The following is a 19,694-nucleotide window of genomic DNA, read 5'->3' as shown; positions in this document are numbered from 1 at the left end:
CATGGCTTTGTGAAAACCCAGCCTCACCCTTCTTGGCAACTAATGACCTATAGTAACCTAATCTGCTTTTGATCATCCACAGCAATCAGTATCTGCCTTTGACAATTGGAGCAATTGATGGCTTTGTGCCTGAGCTTTCTTTACATGTGATAGTGCAGCATCCATCACTCGACCAGGATCAATTGAAGCTGCAGAGAGGTGCTTTTAGATCACCGATCTTTGTAGAGAGCCATCTTGGTGTTCGAAAATTCATGTTCTTTAACTCATTACCCTTTGACCCTCTCCCAATTTTACACCTGGAATCCCTATTCTGAAACAAACTACAATGGGCATGTAATAAAATAAAACCCTTTCAAAGATTTGCTAGTTTAAAGGAGTCCATTGTAGACACTGTCCAAATTTTTCGTTTCAAAATTGAGAACTCAGTGCTAAAAATTGCCTGGGATTTGTTTCAAGGTGACATTGATTGTTCAAAGCTTACCTTCACAAAAATGGCATCCTGGAGAGATGATTTGTCAGTGCAGATTGAACAACCATTTCTTGAGAAAATGCACATTAAAGACATATTTAGCCTGCCTTACAAAGAGTACTTGAAGACTAGATTGTTACTAAACTAATGATTTAGGCTATACTATCACTTAGTATTCCAAATTTACCCACAGCTTCTTTTGTAATGATTGCAATTTGGTTAGAGATGTGCTAATTTGTAGGTCCTACTCCCACTTCTGATACCGCTGAGAAGTATGATCCACAGTAGAGCTGATTTTGCTAGCTGTTTTTCAGTAACTTTTCATGATATGGGTTCCATCTTGGTGTCAGGAGACACACAATTTGTACACCCAAGTTCAGGCTCAGCACTGTTCTTCAACTGCAGTTCAACCTGATTCCCAGCTTCTCAGTCAACAGTGGAGGCTCATTTTAAGATTTAGTAGTGTGTATTGATATCAAGTACAAAATTACTCTCATAGCTGGAATATTTGCCTTTGCCTTTTTGCTCCAGTTATGCAGAACTCTGGTTAGCTTACATCTGGAGTAGTTCTGCACACCACAGTTTTAAAGGAGCACAAGACAGATTTACTGGAAAGCCACAGGTAGTTCCATGGGTTTGATTGAGGCAAGACTTCAAAACCTAGGCTTGTATCCTGAGACAGAAAGCCAAGGGGCAATTGGACTGATTATGGTTTTCAACATTGAAGGAAATTGATTGATGTGACACAAAGAAAGCTTTTTACCTGCTGACTGGTGATATTTGAAAAGAGGACATGCAACCTCAAAATCCAAACTAGGCTATGAAGGAGGGATGGTCAAAGTCACTTAAATAATCTTAACTTAGTGCCTGAGATTTTTTACTGGATGAGAGCGCAGAAGGATTGTAGCGAAATGTAATGGGATGAAGTGAAGCTGCACATCGTCATTGTCTTGTGGAATGGCTGCGTATCCCTTTCCTTTTCTGACGTTCCACTGCCTACCTTACATGAATCCTAGGCTCTTCTATAGAGGATGTTGCATCTTTTCACTCATCTGCTTGGAGCAATTTGATTTAAGTTAAAACAATAAGGCCAAGTCCAACACTGGGTACTATGTTTTTGCCAAGTACTGTAATTTCTACCAAAAGGTATTCATCAAAAATCATCATATTGCAAAATGTGCTTCTGCAAATCATCTTCAGCAACAGAAGACTGTATCTGAAATGTAGCCTGAATCATGACTTTATTTTTAAACCAAATGTAGGCTTCCAGCACAATTCTTGATAGTGTGCCTGCTTCACATTCATTGTCTCATGAAATGAATAGTTTATTGCTGATTGCTCTTGTAAAGCTAATAATTACAGATCTAATGGGAGTTGTAGCACTCTTACGTGCAATGTGCTATACCAGACAATACTGAAATTATGTAGTGTATTTTGATCGCCCTCCAATCTGACAGTCCTGCTCTATTGTGCTTTGAACTCTGTCTTTCTGTCTTTACCCTGCCAAGTTCAGCAGTCTGGTTATGTCTTGTGCTCTCTCTCACTCTCTCGCTTGCGGTCTGAGGTCCTTTAAAATCTCCTGTTTTCTGGATGCAATTTTGGCTGTAATCTCCTTTATGTGGCTTGATGTACAATTTACCTATTGTCCTCTCTCCTGTGAATGGTTTGGTATACTGTGCTCTATTAGAGGTGCTATGTGTCTAAAACCTTTTAAGTTGGTAAGTATTAACTCAAGGTCAGCAAAATTTCTCTTACCTACTCAATTACAGTCGATTGCTAACCAGCACAGGATTATGACGGTTATTCTCGTGATACCCATGGTCGAGATTATTGCTTTTAGTTGAAATTATTGTTAAAAGTTACTGCAGTTTTCCTTTTGCTTTTGGTTCAAATGCAGGAAGATGTGTCAGAAAAGATGTGGATGCCGAATGTTCCCTCCCTTTGAGAATTTATACTGTTTTAGTCAACTTCAATTTGATTGATCTTGTCATTTTAAATTTTTTTCCCTGTCTTTGCCTTCATCACTGCCGTTCCTGATTGGGATTAGTCCTCTCACTTGGTTTGCTACAAATAGTTTTGGTAAATTGCACTCACCGTTCATTTACAATCTCGGGCATGCTTCTTAGGATGGAGTCAAATTCTGGCACATTACACATGTTTATATAATAACAAAGTGCCATCACAGAAGGGATTAGATCCATGATTTATCCCCATGTTTAAGTTTATCCAGCCCGATACGCAACAGACTGAGGACCAACAATTACATGTTGCTATAGCAGCTTAGTTATTGAGTTGTCTTGGGAAAGTACAGCTTTAAAATAAAGTTCCTATCATAACTGTATTTTAATAGTTCTGCGTTCAATACACATTTCATAAAACTGGTATCTGAGATGAGACAATACAAAGCAAAGCTGCTTTTTTTGGCCACTATGCTTTGGTTATTGGAACCTGTTATGAATGAGTTTGAGGTGTTTGTGTGTGATCAGCAAATATGTATACTCAAATTGCACGAAGATGAAGATAGTTGAAAAAGGTTCCTGCGTTTGGTTTGCTTAGACCACATTTGCTCTAGTGTAGTCCACAGGCATACAACTTTTAACCATTTGTCAACTTCAGTTCCTCCAAAACTTTCCCTGTAGCTTTTTCTTTTCATTTGTGCTGAGTGCTGCTTATACATTACTCCATTGCTGTAACCACCTCCAGTTTTCCAAGAACATTGTGTTCTTCCAACTCTGATCTTTTACACATCTCCAATTCCTTTTGCTCTACCCATGGTTACTATGTACTTAACCACTAGGCCATGAGCTCTTGAATTCCATTGACTGTGTTTCCCTGTCTTCGATCTTTGTTAATATCTCCTCTTTGAACTTGGTGTCAAGTTTTCTTTAGATGTGGAAAAATCAATGTCACTCCCTTTTCAAGTGTCTCATGTTTCAGTAAGTTGCCTCTCTTTTGTCTAAACACCATTGAGTATAGGCCCAACCTACTCAACTTCTCCATAAGCCAGTCCCTCCATATCTGGGATCAGACTTGGTGAACCATAGCTGGAATGCTTCCAGTGCCAGTGTATATTTCCTTAGATAAGAGACCCAAACTGTTTGCAGTATTCCAGCTGTGGTTGTACTAGTGCCTTGTATAGTTTTGGCAAAAGCTTTGCATTTTTATACCCTGTCCCCTTTGAAATATAGGCCAGTATGTACGATGCCGTCAACCAAGTGCTGGGAAATGGGATTAGAATAGTTAGTTGGCTGTCTTGTGTGGCAGAGACTTGATGAACTGAAGGGCCTTTTGCTGTGCAGTAGACATCCATGACTCTAACATTTCATTTGCCTTTCCTGTTACCTGCTGAACTTGTATGTCAGATTTTTGAAATTTGTGAATGAGGACTCCCAAATTCCTATGTGTTGTAGCTTTCTGCATGCTTTGGCCATTTAAGTAATATTCAACTCCTCTGTTCCTCATGCGACGCTGTGCACTTTGGCAGATGTTCTCATTATATTCAATCAGCCAAATTTTTGTCCTCTAGCTTAAGCTGCTTAGAATCCTGTTTGTATTCTGTCATTCTCACCGCTTGCCTTTCCAGCTGTTTTTGCATCAACTGCAAACTTGTTGTAGCCCATTCACTTACTCATGAAAGGCATAACTGTATGTTGTAAATAATTATGCCACCCCAGTAGTTATTGGTTGCCATCCTGAAAATGCCCTGCTCCTACCAACTCTCAGTGCAACATTTACAACCTATACGTTTGTATTAATTCCACTTGCCCTGGATTTTTGTAAACAAAGGCAAGTTCTACATTCAAACCATTTAGCTTGAAATTTTTTTCATAATTTGTTGATTCCAACGTGAAGTAAATATTTATTATGAAATTTGTAACTTTATTTGTTTAAAAACAGTGCAAGAAAATCTTTGCACAAAGAAGTTGATTGACTATATTGATCTAAGATTATGCAGCACTGTTCATCATTTAGATAAATCACTCCAAACTGAGCAAATAGACTGGCAAGCTTGTCTTGCTGGCTGTCGCCTTCTCTTCGTGTTTAGTAAACGTCTGTGGCTAAATACAGCTTGTTCAGACTGAAGACGCACTTTGGGTAGGAATTTAGTCTAGGAAAGTGAGGACTCCCTGCAGATAGCCACAGATAGGCTATTATTGAGAATGAGTTAAATGTTCATTCTGACGTCACTGTTACAAAGTGGGTTTGTTCGATCTAATTTCCACCAAAATACTCACCTGATACTGCTCCAATTTGTACCCTGCCAGTTTTTAAATTGATGGCCTCAGCCCAAATGATCTAGGAATAATGACAGTGATAGGAAGATCATTTTATTTCCTAACTGTTGAAAAATGGAGGTTGATTTTTAAAAATAACCAGTCCAATTTCATTATTTTTCCAAGTTATCAACGTCTGTGGCTGTTGCAGCTCTACAGTGGAAAAGCAGTAGGTTTGCTGCCTGTGTCACTTGTACCTGATGAACAGCAGGCATTCCCACTTCTTGAATAGAATTCCCACTTCTCTTCCTCCTTGCATCCTTGTCCCAACGCAACCAAGCTAACTTTTTGGAAAATGTTTCAGTCTCTGCTTGTGACTTCTTCAGTCAAACAGAATCGAAGCACTATTGGTACTGGAGAACTAAAATAAAAACAAAGTGCCGGAGGAACTCGGCAGATCTGCCAGCGTCATGTTTGTGGAAAGAGAAACAGTTAACGTTTAGAATCCAATCTGACACTTCTCTGGAAACAGGAGGCAAATCGTACTGCAGTTAAAACATTAGCTTTGTTGCTCTCTCCACAGAGACTGCAAGACGTGCTGGGTTTCTCCAGTACTTCTGTTTTTAACCTCTTCAATCAGTGTGACATGGGCTAGGAATGAAATTGAAACAATAAGCTTGTGTATCCCTTTTCTAAAGCATTGTGTACTAATATGTTGAATGCAAAATACTCCAAAGCCATCCTGAAGCTCCCCTTGAAGCATGTTGTGATTAACATTAATAACTGGGAGGAGGTTGCTGCAAACTTTGACTGATGAAAATCTGTCCTGTGAGCATAATCATGCATTCAGTCACACTGACTTCTCGGACAGAGCAGTGACAGGGGAGGGGGAGGAAAAAGAAATACACATCCTGTACTCCAAATCTCAGTACCTCTTGGGACATGCTACCCCATATTTCATGGCGCAACATTGTGGGCTGAAGGGCCTGTACTGTACTGTGCTGTACTTTTCTATGTTCTATATGCCCAGAGGTCTACAGTCAAGAATCAGTCTGTTGAGTTATATAAAGGTTTGACAGAAATTCACCACACTGAGCAGATGCCATCCTGGAACCAGTGATGAGAAATGCTACTATTGCCTTCAATTTTTAAAGAGACTGGTTTTATTGTTGTGAATTGTAACTTTGTAAATCGTTGAATTTTGAATATTTTTGACTTTTAATGCCGCCGCAGTGGTGCTTTCGCCAAACAGATCATTGCTCTAAGTATTTTGAGGCCATTTTAATCTATCTTTTGGATAAGTGCACAATTTGTGCACTTTAAAACATTCATGAAGTTGCACTAATATTTAAGCTCCATAACTTTTAATTGAATGCTTGAGGCCCAATGAAAGTCAGTAGTGAGTTTTATGGATCCAGCAATACCCTACCTGATGTTTTTTGTCCAGAACCCTATCAGTACCCATTCTCAAATATATGTCCAAGCTCCTTTTTAAACATCTCTCTTTCTGGATGCAAATTTGTTTTCTTTGTTATGCTCGGCACAGTGCATTTAAACATTTTTGCACGATCGTGGATGGTCCATCGTAAGCGAGCTCTGTTGCTTTCACAAGTGCTACATTTTTGCACAGTGTAGACAGAATGGTGCACATAGTGTTGCTATGAAAGTTGTAATTTTCTGTTCAGTTCAGTGAGTGCACAAAGGGCCCATCAGGTTTTAAAAAAAATCCATATGGCTCCTTTTTTCAAATCAAATGCCCTGTTTGTCTGGCTGGAAAAGAATCCTAACAATTAGATTTCCCAGAAATACTCAAATACTTGGCTCTCTGGAAATAGGCTTGCACGGTATTATAAATCCATTGAGGTTGTTTGTAGCATCTCAAATCAAGTTTCATCTCTCAACATAGCACTGTCCCCAACCTTCAAGTGTTTCACCTTTTGTCTGTCTGTAAACAATACCACAGAAGATTTATTTTTATTTATGCATTGGCAATTAAGTATGACCTGAGACTGTGGAGTAAGTTGAGGTGGTTTATAAATTTGTAGTCACTCAAATGATTCTCTATTAAGCCATGTATTGTGAACTTACACGTGATTGAAGCTAGTCATACTCTCCATATTGATGCACAGTGCTATTGCAGCTTCAAGCATGGGAGAGATTCATGGTTTAAGGCGAATGACTAAAAGCTGTTCTTTTTATGTTTGTCCATTGTTAGCTTCTGGATTTGCTTTCATTCACGGGATGAGGGTGTATCTGGCTAAGCAACATTTATTGCCCTTCCCTAACTGCCTAGAGAGCAGTTAAGAGTCACCCACTTTATTGTGGATCTGGAATCACATATAGGCCAGACTAGGTAAAGATGGCATTTTCTTTCCATAAAGGAAATTAGTTAACCAGATGGGTTTTTGCAACAATTGGCAATGAATTCATAGTCATCGTTAGATTTGTTATTCTAGATATTTATTGAATTCCTATTCCACCATCTGCCGTGGTAGGATTTGAGCTGGGTCCCCAGAACTTTACCTGGGTCTCTGGATTAACAGTCAAGTAATAATATCACTAGGCTGTTGCCTTTCCTTTATCATTTTAAAACAATATCTCTACCACCATTTTAAAATATGCTTAAATAATGTTTAATCACTGTGTTTTTCGGTGGTTGACAGAAACCAAGCTTAGTGTAAACTGGTGCTGTTTGAAGTAATTTTATGATGTCTAACTGTTAATTTTTGCCATTAACTTTAACTGTTACAGGTCTCGTTCTCCTTATGTAATCATTGGAAATTTTGAAACTGCCTTAATAGTTTAAAATTTTTGCGTGCTGCTTTTTTCCCAATTTTCTGTTAACCCCATTTTCTTTTTCCCCAACTTCTTTCCCTGCCTGACTTGATATGAATTCAAGCACTCTTTAACTTGCACGTTGTTTTACAGCCTTGTGCTGTGAATGCAGAGTAGGTTGTCACATTCACTCACTTCCCAGTTCCAACGCTTCCCTTGAGACATTTAGCTGGTACTTTTGAGCAATGCTTACCGTGCAAACTCTTTTAATCAAGGAGTTATATCTAAGTAATAATAGAAGTTGCCATCTGCTGCCCTGTTAGATGATGCATTTCATTGTGCATTTTTGACGGAGCTAGTTTTACATGTTCCTTTCTGGATTGTCTTGCAATCATGTAAAAATCTGAAGGACATTACACATATTTAAGAGACCAGATTTATTTCCATAAAGTCATTGGACATTGGTATGTTTTTCGTTGACAATCCCACAAGGTACTTGGTGAATAAAGTGAAAAACTTTCCATCCAGTCCTGAAACAGATGAATAGAGTAATTCTTCTCATTGAATTATTGCAACAGTTTATTATAAAGACAAATGCTTTGACTACAGAATTGATACAGGATTTTTTTTCTTCTAACATCCAGGCTGAAATTAGTTGAAGAAACCATCATTCAAATAAAAGCAAAATACTGTAAATCTGGAAATATGGCATAAAAACAGGGAATGCTAGAGAAACAGCTAATGTTTTGGTACTAATTTTGGACATGAAACGTTAACAATAGTTTTTTTAAAACTGTACAGACTCTGCCAGACCTGCTGAGGTTCTCCAGCATTTTCCGTTTTTAATTTAGGAAAACAGTATTATTGCTTAATGCAAACAATCACTTGCTTCTCAGCAGCTACATGGCTCTGAGGATAAATGTTTTGGTGATCGATCTACAGTTCTATATACCCATTTCAAAATCTAAGTAATGAAAGTCACGACTTCTTTTGATTTTTCTGGTCAATGGGGTTTTTTCACCTTTCTTGTTGCAGCTTGTGAGACAGAAATGGAAAAAGTCTGCCGTCTTTCACCAGAAGCACATTTACAGCCTTTTAAAGACAAAATGGAAGAATTCATTAATCAAGGTAAATGGAATAGAGTTCAACTTTTCTAGTAAATAAAAGACTCCGGTAAGTGACATTATGTATTTTAATTATGACAATATTTGTTTTGGCATTAGAAGTTGCCAAGTGGCACAATTAATCAGTGTCACAAATACATTGGAAGCACATGGCACCTGACGAGTAGATCTTTGGATGCGCAACAAAAAAAAACTTTGTACAAAACTTTTAAATTGCTGTCTTGGCTATATATAACCATGTTATTAGTGCTCTTCAATAGAGTTATAAAGACATTTATAACTGAACTATTAATCATGAGAACACTTTTTCAATGATCCTTGTCAGTGGCTTGGGAGTAGGTTTTTCCTCCTCCATGTTTATCTCCTACGAGCACATAGAATTCCTTGTTCTAATTTGCAAAACAGCAGTAGTAAATGACAAATTAGCCATTTTGGAGAGAATGAGTCAAGCATGTACATGTGTTTTCAAGTTTACGGCATGTAGGTAGCATGGATCCAGGCACTTCTTTTTTTGTTTGTTGCTTGCATATCCTATTTGGCTGTTTAACTTTGGAGAGCGTGCTGATTTGGAAGGGATGCATCATGAACCAGAACAGAAATTTTCTTGTCTCCAGTCTGGGATGTGCGCAAATTAATGGGTTATTCTTTTTCAGTGGAGCAGTGGCTTCCATGGTATATACCTAATCAAATTCCAAACTTTTGGTTCTTGGATTCTGACCCTTGGAAGCAATTTAACTTACTATTTTTTTCAAACATTTTAACACGATGAGGACCAGTGGTTGTGATCCTGTCTGGCTACTTTTGTCATAGAGCGTTACAGCACAGTATAGGCCCTTCGGCCCTCGATGTCGTGCCGAACGGTAATACCAATCTGAAGCCCGTCTAACCTACACTATTCCATGTACGTCCATATGCTTATCCAATGACGACTTAAATGTACCTAAACTTGGCGAATCTACTACCATTGCAGGCAAAGCGTTCCATTCCCTTACTACTCTGAGTAAAGAAACCACCTCTGACATCCGTCCTATATCTTTCACCCCTCAATTTAAAGCTATGCCCCCTCGTGCTCGCTGTCACCATCCTAGGAAAAAGGCTCTCCCTATCCACCCTATCTAACCCTCTGATTATTTTATATGTCTCAAGTCACCTCTCAACCTTCTTCTCTCCAACGAAAACAGCCTCAAGTCCCTCAGCCTTTCCTCGTAAGACCTTCCTGCCATACCAGGCAACATCCTAGTAAATCTCCTCTGCACCCTTTCCAAAGCTTCCACATCCTTCTTATAATGCGGTGACCAGAACTGTACACAATACTCCAATTGTAGCAGCACCAGAGTTTTGTCCAGCTTCAGCATAACCTCTTTGTTGCGGAACTCGATCCCTCTATTAATAAAAGCTAAAACACTGTATGCTGCCTTAACAGCCCTGTCAACCTGGGTGGCAACTTTCAAAGATCTGTGTACATGGACACCGAGATCTCTCTGCTCATCTACACTACCAAGGATCTTACCATTAGCCCAGTACTTTGCCTTCTGGTTACTCCTACCAAAGTGCATCACCTCACACTTGTCTGCATTAAACTCCATTTGCCACCTTTCAGCCCAGCTCTGCAGCTTATCTATGTCTCTCTGCAACCTACAGCATCCTTCGTCACTATCCACAACTCCACCAACCTTAGTGCCATCTGCAAATTTACTAACCCATCCTTCTACGCCCTCATCCAGGTCATTTATAAAAATGACAAACAGCAGTGGACCCAACACTGACCCTTGCGGTACACCACTAGTAACTGGTGTTCAGGATGAACATTTCCCATCAACTAGCACCCTCTGTCTTCTTTCAGCAAGCCAGTTTCCGATCCAAACTGCTATATCTCCGACAATTCAATTCCTCCGCATTTTGTACAATAGCCTACTGTGGGGAACCTTATCGAACGCCTTGCTGAAATCCATATACATCACATCAACCGGTTTACCCTCATCTACCTGTTTGGCCACCTTCTGCAAGAACTCAATCAGGTTTGTGAGGCACGACCTTCCCTTCACAAAACCGTGCTGACTATCCCTAAACAATTTATTTATTCTTTTCTAGATGATTATAAATCCTATCCCTTAACCTTTTCCAGCACTTTGCCAACAACTGAGGTAAGGCTCACTGGTCTGTAATTACCAGAGTTGTCTCTACTCCCCTTCTTGAACAGGGGAACCACATTTGCTATCCTCCAGTAATGGCAGTATTCCTGTAGACAATGATGAGTTAAAGATCAATGCCAAAGGCTCGGCAATCTCCTCCCTGGCTTCCCAGATGATCCTAGGATAAACCCCATCCGGCCCAGGGGACTTATCTATCTTCGCACTCTGTAGGATTTCTAATACCTCTTCCTTGTGAACCTCAATCCCACCTAGTCTAGTAGCCTGTATCTCAGTATTCTCCTCGACAACATTGTCGTTTTCTAGAGTGAATACTGTCGAAAAATATTCATTTAGTGCTTCCCCTAGCTCCTCTGACTCCACACACAACTTGCCACTACTATCCTTGATTGGCCCTAATCTTACTTTCGTCATTCTTTGATACCTTAAATACCTATAGAAAGCCTTAGGGTTTACCAATATCCTATCCGCCAAGAACTTCTCATGTCTCCTCCTGGCTCTTCTGAGCTCTCTCTTTAGGTCTTTTCTGGCTACCTCCATAGCCCTCAAGCACCCTGACTGAGCCTTCACACCTCATCCTAACATAAGCCGCCTTCCTCTTGGCCAGAGATTCCACCTCCTTCGTAAACCATGGCTCCCGCGCTCTGCAGCTTCCTGCCTGACAGGTGCATACTTATCTAGGACACACAGGAGCTTTTCCATGAATAACCTCCACGTTTCTAATGTGCCCATCCCCTGCAGTTTCCTTCCCCATCCTATGCTCCCTAAATCTTGCCTAATCTCATCGTAATTGCCTTTCCCCCTGCTATAATTCTTGCCCAGTGGTATACACCTATCCCTTTGCATCACTAAAGTAAACATAACATAATTTTCATCACTATAACCAAAGTGCTCACCTACTTCCAAATCTAACACCTGGCCGGGCTCATTACCCAGTACAAAATCTAATGTGGCTTCGCCCCTTGTTGGCTTATCTACATACTGTGTCAGGAAGCCCTCCTGCACATACTGGACAAAAACTGACTCATCTATAGTACTCGAACTATAGTGTTCCCAGTCAATATTTGGAAAGTTGAAGTCCCCCATGACAACTACCCTGTCTCTCTCAATCCTATCGAGAATCATCTTTGCTATTCTTTCCTCTACATTTCTGGAACTATTCGGAGGCCTATAGAAAACTCCCAACAGGGTGACCCCTCCTCCTTTCCTGTTTCTAACCTCAGCCCATACTACCTCAGTTGACGAGTCCCCAAACATCCTTTCTGCAACTGTAATACTGTCCTTGACCAACAATGCCACACCTCTTTTCCCCCCCACCTTTATTGTCATATTATTTTTCTTAACTGCAACTGTTATTTCAATTCACAATTTATAACACTTTATAAAAAACAGTATTTGCTCAAAGTACAGCATTTTCCAACAGTCAGTGCAAAGATTTGTAACTGTGGTGTGCAATTAGTTTTAAGCACTGCAATACCAATAAGGCATTTGAAATCTTTAAATGGGCAAAATTACAAAACCCTGGGACAGTATTGGACAAATAGACTGTCTGAGACCAATGAAGAAAAGTGAATTTGTCTGATGCCTGCATGGTTATCAGTTTTTTTTTACAATATCCTTGTTTAAGCTGTCAGTAAAGGTCCTTGAAACATTAAACCTAAGTAACGGCTAGAGTCTTATCTAGAGAGAGTGGCATTTGCATTTATTTTACACTGAACCTCGTGTTACTTAAGTAAGGCCAAGATTACACTTGAGCAGGATAAGCTGTTTTTGTTGTTTTCACTGTTTAATTCCAGATTTACACCTGACCATAGCCATGTGCCATTGCAGTCAAATAGCATGTCAGCACTTCTGTACTTCTGAATAGGGTTTGAATGCAATGTGGGGGCTTTATGCACCTAACTCACAAATGGACAGTCTGTGAGACAAGACTGCAAGGTCACCTTTGATCATTGGGAAAGACATTTTGCAGCAAGAATTTAAATAAAAGCAAAATAGAACTAGTTTAGGAAGGAATTTTTTTGTTCTCGATCATTTTTGAAAAGGAGTGACGTTAATGTATGGTTCTTAAACAGGCTTTCTTTCAGACAGCCTTCTCCAGAATTCTATTTTTTATTGTAAGTTTTTTCTGCTGTGGATATTGACTTTAAAGCCACAATGCCTCAACTTATTTCATTTTCAAACACATTTTTTCCAAAGCCCTGAGACGGTAAAGTTTGTTTACTTTTGGAGCTGCCCATCAAGTATGTGGGTGTGTGACTGGGATCACAGCCTGCTGTCAGACTGGAGCCTGTAGGCCTAGTCTTGGTGCCATGCTTGACTGATGGCTCCAAATGTAAACAAATATTGCAAACCTTTACAATTACTCTGGCTCAATAACTAAGAGGAATTGGGAGACAAACTTTAACAGGTGGGGTTATAGTGGTGAGGGGTGGTGCAGGAGAAGTATTTTGTAAGGGGCATTAGAATTAAATTTCAAACAAAACTATGGACCACTCTTTACAGCTATCAGCTACAATCTTCCCATCTTTATCAGTGAATTAACTTGGGGTGTACAATCCCATGGATATTTAACTCAAGCGCCTGAAACAAGCATCCCGTTCCACCAGTCTGTGACTGTTAAGTGGCTAATCACCTTTTATGTTTCATCAGCACTTCTGGATTCACATTGTTAATTTTTCCGTAATTGGAGTCACAGTATCATGAACAGAACAAGAAAGGATTTGTTTATTATGTGTATATTTTGACCAAAAACAAATCTCATTTCCTCAATCTACTGTGGTTCAAATTCAGGCACTGATGAGGATTCAGATTCAATGCAGCATTGATTTGAAGGCACTGTTCTGAAGTCCTAAAAGGATAAAATCAATTCGTCCAATTTTGACTCAACATGAAACGGTAATATTTAAATCACAATTTAAGCTCAATTTAAATTATTACGCCCGTTGCAAAAAAAGGCAGCGTCTCATGTCACTTTCAGTACTTTGCTAATCTCCTTAAATCTGCAGCCTCTGATTATTAATCCTTTAGCCATTGGGGAAGCAGTTTCTCTCTACTTTATTTCAGAACCTTCAAAATTTTAAACCCATCTAGCAAATCTCCTCTGTACTTCTTGGCAACAGCCCCTACATCTCCAATGCACTTGCGTAACTGCAATCCCTCAGTGTAGAACCGTTACTGTTTAACTATTGAGAGGCTCCAGCAGAGTTTTCATGTCCTTTAGTGAACAGCAGTGCTGACGACTACTTTGCACCAGCTGAGTTTGCATTTTTTTTCAACTTTTAATTCATGGGTTTTGAGTTTTGTTTGCAAGACCAGCATCTGTTGGTCTTTCCTAATTACAATTAAAATTTTTATGGTGAGCTGCCGCCTTGAACCGCTGCAGCACATGAGGTTTTCTGCCTTTTGTACGCTACTGTGCAAAGGGACCGGTGTCCTTGTGCATGAACCGCTGACGATGGGATTGCAGTTGCAGCAGGTGATTAAAAAGGCAAATGGAATTTTGTCTTTCATTGCCAGATGGATGGAGTTTGAAAACAGGGAGGCTTTGTTGCAGCTGTATGGGGTCCTGGTGGGGCCACACCTGGAGAACTGTGTGCAGTTCTGGTCTCCTCACTTGAGAAGAGATATACTAGTAGTGGAGGGGGTGCAGAGGAGATTCACTCAGTTGATTTCAGAGTTGGGAGGCTTGGATTACAAGGAGAGACTGAGTAGACCGGGCTTATACTCATTGGAATTCAGAAGAATAGGGGGAGATCTTAAAGAAACAGAAGATTATGAAGGGAATAGATAAAGTGACTGCAGGGAGGTTTCTGCTAGCAGGTGAAAGTAGGACGAGAGGGCATAGCCTCAAAATAAAGGGAAGCACATGTCAGACTGAAGTCATGAGGAACTTCTTTGCCCAAAGGGTTGTGAATCTGTGGAATTCCGGCCTAGTGAAGCAGTCGAAGCTACCTCACTGAATGTTTTTAAGGAAAAGCTAGATAAATTTTTGAACGGTAAAGGAATTAAGGGTTATGGTGAGTGGGCAGATAAGTGGAGCTGATTATCAAAGATTAGCCATGATCTTATTAAATGGCGGGGCAGGCTCAAGGGGCCAGATGGCCTACTCCTCCTAGTTCTTATGTTCTTTGTTTAGTGCTATCAGGACGGGAGTCCCAGGATTTTGTCCAACTGACAGTGAAAGAATGGTGATGTAGTTCCAAGTCAGGGTGATATGTGGCTTTGAGAGGAATTTGCAGGCAGTGGTGTTCCCCTGCATCATGCATTCAGACCCTCCACAAACAGATTTTTCTGAGGATCCTCAGCCGTGCACCTGCATCTTCTCTCACTAAAGTCAGCCTTATCCCAGCTCAGAAACTGCAGTTCTAGATATTTATTGTTGCCCTTATTCCTCTCCGTGGGAGTTGTGGCAGGTTTTGCTCCCAAAGGAGGCTTGGTGAGTTGCTGCAGTGCATCTTACAGATCGTATGCACTGCTGTTACTGTGAACCATTGGCTAAACATGCCTTGAAATCCCTTAATTTGTGTTGGCACTGTGAACAAAATTGGTAGTGTTTGATGTTACTTAGGGGAAGTTGCTGCACATGTCAATACCGGGAATTGACACGTTAAATGTAGAGGTCTAGACATGTCTGTCAATAATTTCTCTCCCCATCCAAGATGCACTTTGCTGATCAAAATCATTGATGTGAACTTCCACATCTTGTATCATTATTGTCACAATAAAATCTGACACAAAACCTAATGCTAGGTTGAATGAAGGCTAACTGGTTATTTTGCATAGTTAAACAGCTTAGCCATAACCATTGCTCGGCTCTGGTTCTGAGAACCTAATTTTATACTTGTCAAAGACTTACAGATAATTCTAGAGTTCTATTTTTAGAATCTTGTTTGCAGTTTCAATCTTTGTTTTGCTTTATGTAAAAAGCAAAAATTATGCAAAGTAACCTGCTCATTACTTCCTGGTTTGCTGTCTAAAGCAGTCCTTCCAAGTGATAGCTTGCTTCATGTCAGCACTGCTGTTGAGCACCAAAAATTCCTTTATCAAGCACTAAAATGGCATTGAAGGCAAAAAGGTAAAGTCAACGGCATGGACCTTGATGGACTGTTTGCTTCAGGCCCCTGACAGGTTAATTTCACTTTACTGCAGGCCCAGATTTTGCAGTTTAGTTTTTGGTTTGTGAGGCAAACACTGCTCAGTTTTAAGATGACTGTCACATTCCTGCTATCTCCACCACTAAAGCTGGGTGAGGCAATGTTGCTATCTGTCAGTCTGTATAATGTATACAATATGTTCCAAAAACAAATAGATCAATTCCAACACAATCCAATATGCATTGCAAGATGGGGCAAACTGATATTATCTTCGAATGTTGCGGATTGTCCCAGTTGCTATAGTGAGATTTGGAACTGTTGTCAAAATGTGAGCTGAGTTTTTAGAACAGCTAGTTGCGTATCAACTTTTTAAAAAGTACATTCATGTGAGGTGTGTGTCACTGACTGGGCCACCATTTGTTGCCCACCTCTAGTTGTACTTAAGAGGTGTTGAGATGCTGCTTGAATAACTGCAGTCCATTTGGTGCAAAGATACTTAACAATGCTGTTAAGGAGGGAATTGCAGGATTTTGATCTAGTGACACCACAGAAATGACAATGTGTTTCCAAGTCAGGAGGGAGTGTGGCTTGGAAAGGAATATACTGGTGGTTGTGTTCCCACTATTCTGCTTCCCTTGTCTTGTTGGACAGTGATCCCTTTTTTTCTTTTTCAGTGTGAACCTCCAAGATCCAATTGGAAGTCCATGCTGGAAACTGTTTGAGCGCAACAGTTAGAATGTATAGGTCCTCAGAATGGCCTTGCAACTGTAATTTCAGTGAAACGTTGCTAGATGTTTGTAGGTTTGGAAGGTGCTGTCGAAGGAGCCCTCAAGATGAGTTTCTGCAGTGGGTCTTCTAGATGCCAGAATGATGGGAGTGAAGGGAGGGAATGTTATGAATAATGTGCCAATCAAGTTGGCTCCTTTGTCTTAGTTGGTCTCTGTGTAATTTAAAACATACAGTGCTATCTTTTTTTGTAGGTACTGGTAATTAGTCTTCTTACTCATGATTTAAATGCACAATTCACTCGGTAGTTAATGTACAAACTCAGATAGGGACTTTTTAAATTTGTCAGCATAGCAGCACTGAATCCATTGAGAATATTTAACGTGTTTAGATCTCTACCACTGACAACTACATTGCTTAGAATGGGCCACTCTAATCTTAAAGATCTTTATGGTATTTCAGTAAGATCAATGACTGTTTGCATAAATGTAAAGTGGGAGTATTCTCATATGGCATTCATCTTCAAATCTCTTACCTACTTTTTCTTGCAAAGTTCTTTTGTGAATTAGAAATCTTATACAATAAAAAAAATGAAAACTAAGAATATATTTTAGCAGATCAATCAATACCATTTACATGAATACATCTTTCTCTAGCTCCAGCTCCATTCCAGTCCTTGACTCCTTCAATGTTGTCTTGTTCATTAGACCCATCTCCCTCGACTCAAACTGTTGTCCTGAGGATACAAATTGGGTTGTCTCCTTTTGGGATTCTTCTCTCCAGACTCTCTCTCTCTCCATCATCACCTTCAAATTAGCCATCAGCATGTCTCCCTGCAAAAATACATTGACTATGTCCATCATTGCAAACCCTGGCCCATTGCCAAACTCCTACTGTTATGCTGTTGCCTATATACCCTTCTTTATTAATAAATCTGTTTTAATCCCTCCATTGTGGTTTCTTCCGTTGTTACTGTACCAAGATAATACTTTTGGCACCGAGGTAGACACTGCTAACTGTGACAAAGGTAAACTGTTCTTTCTCATCCTCCTTGATCTGTGCACAATCTTTGACATCCGGCCATCCGCCTGCAAAGCATCTCCACGGTCTTAGGGGGTGAGTAGATCTGTATTAGCTTAGTTGATTTCTTATCCATCATTCTTTAAATAAAAGCACCTGTGCCTGTCCGCTCCAGTATTCAATTCCTTTTTGTTTCTTGACACTAATGCTCTGGGAACACTGGTATCACATCTCAACACTGCAACTGGTGAAATTTTGGGGCTTGATTTAGTTCAGTTGCCTGAATGGCCGACTTGTGATTCCAGCAGCATGGGTTGAATTCTTGTACGAACTGTACCACAAAGGTCCCACGTTCCCAACCTCCATCCCTCACCTGAGACACGGTGATACTCTGGTTAAACAGCCACCATTGCTCCCCTGTTCACTCTTGCATATGCATGCTCTGTATGTTAGAGCCGCTCTGAAGGACTTTATCTTTTACTTCTCCTTGACCATGTAGCAGTGTCATCATTGGAAAACAGTCTGTTTTCCACAAGTGTTTTGAACTCACCTGGTGCTTGAGCAGAAATTTCATCCAGTAGATGATGGGGAGACCAAAGTTTTATTGTCTGTGGTCTCCACCACACACTGAATAAGCTGTGTACAAAGTCCATCCTTTTTCTGTCAGCTGCCTGAGGCTGTACCAGATCATTTTCAGACTTGGTGTCACATCTGACCTGAAGGCAAGCTGCTGACTTGACACTGCTGCCACCATTAAACCATCACTTTATGCAGTCACCCAATTCTATCCTGCAATTCTCAACTGTTTCCTTTGTCCTTGTTAGACTTGACAACGTCAATGCCCTGCTGTCTGGCATATCACAGTTGCTCTCTGTAAACATGGGGTCATTTTAAATTTATGCATTGGCTCATGGTTGAGAAATAGCTCAGCTTTACAAGTCCCTAGATTGCCTGGTCCCTTTGTTGCTCTTTAATCTCCTCTAGCCTGATAATGCTTCAATATCTGCACTCGTGCAATCTTGGTTTCTTGAAGGTCTCAAAATATTAATTACTCCAGCCATTCCTGTGTCCAAGCTCTGCATAACCTCCATAAACTGTCTCACCATCTCTCCATTCCTCCTTTTAAGACATTACTTAAAACCTACCTCTGTGGTCAAGGTTTTGGTCATTTAAGCACTTTGGTTTTCATTGCTAGATTTTTTTCCCCACAATATTTTTGTAAAGCATCTTAATGGGTTTTGCAGTATGCAGAGTGTAATCATGGTGATATGAGTAAATAGGAGTGGATCATTCAACTCTTGAGTTATTACATTAATCAATCAGATCATAGCTGATATGTACAGTCATAGTCATACAGCACAGAAGCAGACCCCTTCAGTTCAACCAGTCCACGCCAATCATAATCCCAAACTGAATTAGCCCCACTTGCCTGCTCATGGCCCATACCCCTCCAAACCTTTCCTATTCTTGTACTTGTCCAAATGTCTTTCAGTTGTTGTAATTGTGCTCACATCTACCACTTTCTCAGGAAGTGTCTTCGATATGCGAAACACTTTTTTTTTAAATTGCCCCATGTCACTTTTAATCTTTTTCTTCTCGCCCTAGTCTTGAAATCCCCAATCCAACAGAAAAGACAACTACCATTAACTCTATCTGTATCTCTCATTATAAAATAAATTTAAGGTCTCCCCTCGACTGCCTGCATTCCAATGAGAAGACTCCCAGCCTTTCTTTATAACTCAAACCTTCTGTACCCAGCAACATCCTGGTAAATCTCTTCTGAACCCTCTCCAGCTTGATGATAGCTTCCATAAAACTGGGTGACCAGAACTGGACGCAGTATTCCAGAAGAGAATTCACCAGTGCGCCGTATGATCTCAACATGACTTTCCAATTCCTGTGCTCAAAGGACTCAGCAATGAAGGCAAGCGTGCCAAACACTTTTTTTTTTGTAAAAACATCCTGACCTTACGTGATGCAAACTTGAAGAATTATGTACCTGAATCCCTACATCCCTGTGTTTTACAACACTGCCCAGGGCCCTACCATTAACTGTATAAGCCCTACCCTTGTTTGTTGCAGTTTCTGTTTTTCTTTCTGGATGGTCATATCTGACTTGT

The 19,694-nt window shown here is 40.2% G+C and overlaps 1 protein-coding gene across 6 annotated transcripts in view; it reads left to right on the top strand.

Moving 5' to 3' along the window:
* The window catches only part of fmn2b (formin 2b), a 479,083-nt gene that overhangs the window by 320,625 nt on the left and 138,764 nt on the right, over nt 1-19,694 (top strand). For all 6 annotated transcript variants that reach the window (XM_059648647.1, XM_048536693.2, XM_059648646.1 and 3 more), the window contains one exon: nt 8,494-8,586. In XM_059648647.1, coding sequence (XP_059504630.1) covers nt 8,494-8,586 — 93 coding nt within the window. The remainder of the gene's footprint in view (nt 1-8,493; nt 8,587-19,694) is intronic.

This window comes from Stegostoma tigrinum, chromosome 9 (assembly GCF_030684315.1).
Source record: "Stegostoma tigrinum isolate sSteTig4 chromosome 9, sSteTig4.hap1, whole genome shotgun sequence".
NCBI lineage: Eukaryota > Metazoa > Chordata > Chondrichthyes > Orectolobiformes > Stegostomatidae > Stegostoma > Stegostoma tigrinum.
This window is presented reverse-complemented; position numbering and strand designations above follow the sequence as displayed.